This window comes from Ostrea edulis, chromosome 3, assembly GCF_947568905.1.
Source record: "Ostrea edulis chromosome 3, xbOstEdul1.1, whole genome shotgun sequence".
NCBI lineage: Eukaryota > Metazoa > Mollusca > Bivalvia > Ostreida > Ostreidae > Ostrea > Ostrea edulis.
In genome coordinates, this window is record NC_079166.1 from 58,592,244 (window position 1) to 58,600,172 (window position 7,929).

Consider the following 7,929-nt stretch of genomic DNA (forward strand, 5'->3'; position numbering starts at 1 on the left):
GATAGTGCAAGTGCTAGCGAGTCAAGCTGACCGAGTGTCAAATGCGGTCGAGCTAGAGCGGCAGGTACAGGGACCAGCTGTCAGCTGTACGCCAGGTGTCAGATGGAAGTCAGGTGTGGGCGTGTCAAGCTACCCAGGAGGTAAAGTGCGGTCGAGCTAGGTTATAAAAACGCGATACAGATGCCATGTTGTCAATTTTCAGCATCATGTCTGAGTGAATTCAGGATGTAGAGGTAACAGAAGGGAACATCTCCGTTTACAGCGAGCGCGTGAATTACAACTCCGCAGACTGAGAATTTTACAGCAGGGTCGTGGAGTACAAAATCAACAACCAGGTTAGTGTCGGAACACTTATCGCATTCAGTTGGATAGAGATAGTCATTCCCGGAAATCCAAAGTGAAACAAAATGTGTACAACGAGACCTTCAGGCCTATTGCAGATTCTTCAATTAACCAAGACTAGAACGTAGGGGCGGGGTCTGGCGATCGTCCACACAAAACAGATTAGTGTGAGGCCTGTGAACAAAGGTGCCAAGTTCAAACATTTTGAACATCTAGAGTGTTCTATTGGTGTCAAAAACAATTTGTTCGTCTTTTTATCATATATACTACTCAAAATTTGATAAGGATCATAGATATTTTTCTCTTTAAAAACTTAATAACTGCAGAACTGGCAATATTGTGTCCAAGTGAAATAAAAAACGTCTTCAACAAACTTGCACGTGCATTTCATGCCATGGGAAATGCGTTTCTCATCACAGTTTATGCTTTTGCTACCATTGCACGATTTTCACTCAGGCATCGGTGTCTGATTCTTTCTAAAATTTCAAACTCACTTGAGTGTTTACACTACGTTTATCAACACAATGCCCCCTCAATGTGTAAGGCGTCGCCTGACGACAGAACAACTGGGCAGATGTATTGGAATGTTTGACGCTGGCTATTCACAACGTGACTTTACAAATGCACTAAACGTCAGCCAGAGCGTTGTAAACAGCGCCTGGAACCAACAGCAAACTTTTGGTACAGCAGCACACCGACATGGGGGTGGTCGTCAGAGGTCGACAACCCAACGTCAAGACCATTTTATGGCTCTTCAGGCACGACACCATCCCTTTTGGACAGTAACCAGCCTACTAACGACCTTCTGAACGCCTCGGGGGTGAATGTGTCCACTCAGACGATACGGAATCGGCTTCACAATGCAGGTCTCAACACGAGAAGGGCATGCGTTCGAGTCCCTTTGACTGTTCGACACCGGCGGGAGCGATTGGACTGGGCTGAAGATCATGTCACTTGGATACAGAACGATTGGGTTCAAGTTCTGTTCACCGATGAGTCCAGGTATTGTTTGGACTTTACAGACAGGACGCACCGAGTGTGGCGACGACAACGTGAACGTTTCCATGATGCCAACATCAGTGAACATGACCGTTATGGTGGTGGTTCCATCATGGTCTGGGGTAGAATCAGCAGGGATGGAAGAACAGATCTTCATGTCCTGGAGAGAGGAACAATGACGGGGGTGCGGTACCGGGATGAGATCCTCGATGTTTACGTCAGACCCTACGCTGGTGCTGTTGGCCCCGAGTTCATCCTGATGGATGATAACGCCCGTCCTCATCGTGCCAGGGTGGTGGAGCAGTACCTTCAGCAGGAGACAATTGTCCGTATGGACTGGCCAGCGCGCTCGCCGGACTTGAACCCGATTGAGCATGTATGGAACATGCTGCAGGTTGCCCTTTCACGTCGTAGAGCACAACCCACGACTTTGGCAGAGCTCAGAAACGCCCTCGTGGAAGAGTGGAACAACCTTCCCATTGGAAACATCCGGGTGCTTATTGACAGCATGGCTCGACGTTGTCAAGCCGTCATTGATGCAAGGGGAGGCCACACCCGGTATTGACACTTCATCGACTAAGTGTAATGATGGACTATCCCCAAAAACTGTGTAATTCTTCTCTGGTTTGCTGTTAACTTTTTGTAATGAAATGCCTTTTGGTGTTGTTATCAGATTTCAAGCATTCCGTATTGAAAAAAGTTCATGCCGTTCATGAATTTTCATTCATAACCTGAGTAAACACGTTTCTGAGTCAAATATATGTCTTTTGTTATGTTAGTGGTAAATTACACACATATAACCTAGTGATCCTTGTCAAATTTTGAGTAGTATATATCACCCACCGCCATCGAGATCGAACAATCTCCGGAACTCAGTTTTCTTTGAGGAATGGATCAAATATCTAGGTAGCCTCGTGTTAATTCCTGATGAGTTACTAATCCCAGTTGATCTTAATTTCCATCTTGATAATCTCAGTGACAAATATGCTAGAACATTTACAGAGATTTTAAAGGAACAGGGGTTACTGCAGCATGTTTCCGATGCAACACATCTTAATGGACACACTTTAGATGTGGTGATAACCAGAGATGATAGTCCAACTTTGCATGGAGCGCCTTTAGTGGAAGATCCTGGTATATGTGACAACAATGGCAAGATTACTGGGGATCATCTTGCAATTCGTTCTTTGCTGCATCTCTCCAAACCTCCAAGGGAGAGGAAAACCGTGCTTTTCCGGAAACTATGTGACATTGACATCATCACATTAAAAAAAACGACCTGAACTTTTCTAGTTTTATAAACGAAGATACATCCGCTGAAAACTTACTACATGTATGCGTTATAATGCAGTCCTGCAAGCCACCATCGATATTCATGCGCCTCAAAAATCAAAGGAGATCACTTTACGCCCAAACACCCCATGGTTTACAGACGATCTTCATTCTGCCAAGAGAGACCCTCGGAGGGCTGAACGGATGATGAGACGAACAAAATTGTCTGTCCACAAGGAAGCATTCAAGGAGAAGTGTATGCATATTACTAAACTCTTACTACATTGTAAATCCCGGTACTACACTAACACAATTCAAGAATTAGGCAGCAACTCGAAACAACTATTCAAGCCTACAAACAATCTCATGGGAAATACAAATGTGTCAGTTTTATCTGTGCATAATAACGAACTCGATCTTGCATCCAGATTTGGTGAATACTGTATTGAAAAAAAAAATCAGAAAATTAGAGATAGTCTATATTTTTCTAGTACGTCCCATTTAATGGAAGTAGTTCTTCGCGCTGACACTAAGTTTGATGGTACTCCTTTGGCAGTTTTTTTTTAGCCAGTGTTGCTTTGTGAGATAAGTGATATCAGTGGTGCACTAACAAAGTCCTGCGAATTAGACCCAATATTCACGAAAGTTCTAAAACAATATTTGGAATGTGTTTTACCAATAATGAAATTGTTAATAAATCTTTCTTGGAATCGAACGTGTCAATGGATTTCAAAAAAGATATAGTACGACCATTAATTAAGCGCCAAAGACTTGACAAGGATGAATTAAAAAAATCACAGACCTATATCAAACTTACCTTTTCTATCTAAAATATTGGAAAAAGCAGTGGCAGCTCGACTTGAACAACACCAGAACGCTCACGAGCTTCATAACCCGGCGCAATCTGCCTACCGCAGTTGTCACGCCAGAAAAACGGCTCTATTATGGGTTCACCATGATATTACCTCTGCTTTGGACAGAAATCCATGTGCTGCACTCGTGATACTTGATCTTTCAGCCGCATTCGACGTCACAGACCACAATATTCTGATCAGGCACATGGGGTATGATTCTGGGAACGCGGGATCAGCTCTGCAATGGATCAAGTCTCTCTGGTCGAAGTCCACAAATTGCTGTTGGATCTACATTATCCAAAGAGTTCCAACTCCACTTTGGTGTCCCACAGGGTTCTATGCTTGGACTTTGTCTATATTGTATGTTCTCAAAACCAATCGGAGAAATTTGCCGGAGGCATAACATGTGTTATCATTGCTACGCGGACGACACTTGGGTATACCTGATTATAAATCCGAACGACATCTGAGACAGCATCGCAGACAGACTTCAACGTTATCTTTCTGATATTAACAACTGGATGCAAAACAACGTACTCAAGCTAAATCAGGGAAATACAGAACTTACTATCTTTACTCAAAAACGTAAAGCTAATGAATTCTCAGGATATCAACTGACTTTCGGTGGATCTGTCATCATTAGTGCTTCATGTGTAAAAAAAAATCTTGGGATGTTTTTCGACAACACACTTATCATGGAGTGTCAAATAAGTGCATTGACTTCATCATGTTATTTCCAACTTCGTAATATCGGTAGAATTAGATATACCGGAGGATGCGTGCAGGGCACTTGTTAGATCACTGATTACATCCCGTCTTGATTATGGAAATGCACTTCTTTATGGTGTTACTTCAGCATCCTTGCAGAAGTTACAGAAAGTTCAAAACACTGCTGTCAAGCTAGTGACACGTTCACGGAAACATGAGCATATTACACCCATTCTCCTATCGCTTCACTGGTTACCTGTGACATATCGAACGAAATGTAAAATCCTGTTGTATACATGTACTTTCAAGTCTCTGCATGGATTGGCTCCAGCATACATCCAGGAACTAGTTGAAGTCTACCATCCTCAGCGAACACTTCGTTCTGCAGACTCGTTATTTCTTTTAAAGCCATGCGCTCGTACTAAACTGTATGGCGAAAGACGTTTTGATGTTTCTTCATAAACTCTGTAGAACTGCCTCCCGTTGGATCTTCGTGTTGAAGTCATTAGCTGTTTTTAAATACAAACTTAAAACATATCTTTTTAAACTTGCATTTAATCTGTAATTCGGTATTTATGGACAATTATTTTTACAAAAAAACCTTATGCAGTTTTGCCTTCCCATACTTACAATATTAATCTTAGTTTTAGTATTATTTTATGCCGTTGTCTATGTATTTATTGTTCTTTGTTTTAGTTTGTTTTTATTGTTTTACATCTAAAGTACTTTAGGGTAATTGTCTTAATTAGACAAAGCGCTATATAAATGTACAATTATAATAATTATGTGTAAAATTCATTAAATCAATGAAATATTGTATGTTGTAATAGACAGAACAATCTGATTCAGATTTAATATTCATGAATAAATTCTCAGAATTCATTCATCAAATGTCTAAAAATATATGCTAGATTTTCAATAAAATTGTGTTTGAATGCCGCCGCTTTTTTCATATAGCATTATCTGTTATACAAATTATTTTCCACAACTGTTATTGTGAACTCTTGTGAATCATGCATCATTCAGTGGACAAAAATATTAAAACCCATCCTTATTGTGACGACATATTGTAAAGGCAGTAGAGGAGAAGAAGTAATGCTAAATCGACCTTCGCTATCCTAAACAATTTACTAATAGCAAAAATTGGCACTTCCTAACTTTAGAAAACGTTTTCCATTTTCTGGGGCAGAAAATGTTTCTGACACAGTCCAGAAAATTAATCATCAAAATTACGGTATTCTAAATGATCTGATAAAGGAAAATAATATCGGCAGCACCGACTCCGAAAGCACACTTTTCCGAGCACAAGCCCGAGGACACTGGTGCGTAAGACGCCTCTAGTGTGTCATCTCTCATGTAGCACTCTCCATAAAACTCTATACCAAAGAATGCTAATCGTCTACTTCTGGTTTCCAGAGCGCACTCTCGGATCACGGATTCGATGTCCTCCCAGTTAATTCCACCTCTGAGATTAACAAAGCTCGTAAACCCCGTGTTACTGCCAGCAGCATGGTAACAACCAATAGGTGTGTAATCCGGGACGTTCGCTTGTATCGTATTCCCACTTCCTACAACAAAAAACACTATTCATTTCCTTGACCAATGATCATCATCATTTAAAGGATTTTCATATTTTAGGCTATAAAGAGAATATAGCGATAAGAAAATTTGAGGACGACGTTTTGATACACTCCTACAAAAGAATTCACAACATTTCCTTGATTTTGATTAATAGTTTGTAAAGTTGAATTTCGAACATTTGCCAAGGGTTATAATTCCGGTGTAATATACATTTATCGACTCTTACAATGAACATGAATAACTAACATCTGATTAGTAATAGAATGTATTGGATTCCAAGCCGGTCAGTGACTAACAATTAACGGATTGCTCAAGTTAGGGACGTTTTGCCATCTAAATGAATATCTCACCCTGTATACAGCCGGAACACCCATCATTCACCTGACATTGTGTGTCACGTGTACACGTGTAGGGCATTGTGGGATCGCTTCCTCCTTCACTACAGACAAGATCATGTCTACAGCTGTGGTTGCTGCAGCTTCCGGTGTAAAGGACTTCCTGTGAAATAGACAGAGAATGTAAGTTACACCAGATGAAATTTTTAGAAATGCCCAATAAATTGTATGTCATGTTATGTTGATGCATATACTACTAGTACATCAGACTAAAGCTACAATAAACAATTCAATTATTGCTGAATTAACCATCACAAAAGTTTATGGATACCCTTTTAAACACAATTCAATAATTGCTTAATTAATTACCGCAACAAAATTTTATAGATACCCTTTTTAAACACAATTCAATAATTGCTCAATTGACTACCACAACCAAATTTTACAGATACCCTTTTAAAAAAATTCAATAATTCCTTAATTAACTACCACAATTTTTTTTTAAAGATACCAACACAATTCAAAAATTGCTTACTTAACTACCGCAACAAAAGTTTATAGAAACCCTTTTAAACACAATTTTAGAAATAAACATACTTCACTCCAAACACTGACATCGAAAGATCGAATGTGATTTAGATTTTCATCAAGAAGAACGCCAGGAGTCATGTGACTTTTGTAGTTAAGGTAGCATTTCTTGTCCTTGGTGTCAAAGTTGAAGGACAAACATTTCCTCTGAAGTTTGCACCTCCTGCCACACAAGAGCAGACTGTTCGTGGAAATGGTAAGATACGAAGCGTCGACGACAACATTTCCGGATAGGGCGTAAAATGTCTCGAGATGGCAGCAATTTGTCAAACGCCACAGAAAAATGAGCAGGATTAGGTAATATTTAGACGTCTTCATCACAAATTTTAATAAAAATGATCCTTGCTCTTTTTCGCTGACTCCGATCATGGCTGTTTGGTCATGTGATGTCCTCAATTACCGATAGCCAAGTGAAGTATCGTATATATGTTATTGAACAGAATATCCTCATTAATAATTAAAACATTCATAAATCAGTTGATTAACATGTATATTTATCAAAGATCCAGATTACTATCGGGCGGTGTACGTTTGAAATTAACACATCCATTTACTAATCCATAAGATTAAGTCCGTAATGAATGCGATGTTGTTGTGAAAAAATGAGTATGAAAGCCAGATATTCAAATAGTAATCCAACCCATCTTATCCTCCATTTATCTGAGGCATAGAATGGAGAAGCACGCATACCAGGGGATACTGTCTCCGGGAAATCAATCTCTGTCCCATAGACTTTATTGAATACTTCTAATTCTCATCAATTGGAGTCTATTTACACATTTTAACACTGGTCTAGAAAACTTTAGACTCCATCTCTAGAACAAATACATCTCACAATTCATTCCGTTAAATGGATTCCTTGCGGAACTGTGGGTAAGCTTTCAGAAATCTGGTGGAGGGGAAGGTTATCAATTCAAGCATTTATATATTGGAATTAACAAATCTAGCAGGTAAATAAAAAAAAAAGCTGATGTTTCCGTCGAACCTTTATATCTAGACAAATTACTGATAGAATGGCATTAATCGGATTTTATTTCATTTATTTTTTTACGTTTCCTTCAAATAGATGAAACAAGCAATTAGTGGATTTTGCTAAAACGCGGAGCTGAAAACGGAACGGAAGGTAAACGGAAACGTGTATTACAATATTACCTATTATATGAGAAGGTCCGTGTATTGCCAAATCAAAAGCCTCATTAGGAACAGGGGAAAGCAAGTAATATACAGTTTGTGTATTTCTTTCTAATTGC

General features: G+C 39.5%; 1 protein-coding gene across 1 annotated transcript; it reads right to left on the reverse strand.

Moving 5' to 3' along the window:
* Positions 1-5,287: 5,287 nt before the first annotated feature.
* On the reverse strand, positions 5,288-7,356 carry LOC125676366 (uncharacterized). Its single transcript, XM_056158319.1, has 3 exons — positions 6,689-7,356; positions 6,107-6,254; positions 5,288-5,743 (listed from the first exon to the last, which is right to left on the reverse strand). The coding sequence occupies exons 1-3, from the start codon at positions 7,046-7,048 to the stop codon at positions 5,415-5,417; spliced, it is 837 nt and encodes a 278-aa protein (XP_056014294.1). The 5' UTR covers positions 7,049-7,356; the 3' UTR covers positions 5,288-5,414.
* Between the last annotated feature and the right edge of the window lie 573 nt (positions 7,357-7,929).

Excerpts from the sequence above, each read along its gene's own strand:
- LOC125676366 (XM_056158319.1), bottom strand. The coding sequence starts at position 7,048 with ATGATCGGAGTCAGCGAAAAAGAGCAAGGATCATTTTTATTAAAATTT. Across the intron at positions 6,255-6,688 it reads ATGTCAGTGTTTGGAGTGAA|GAAGTCCTTTACACCGGAAG; the intron begins GTATGTTTATTT and ends TCTATTTCACAG. Across the intron at positions 5,744-6,106 it reads GTGTTCCGGCTGTATACAGG|GAAGTGGGAATACGATACAA; the intron begins GTGAGATATTCA and ends TTTTTGTTGTAG.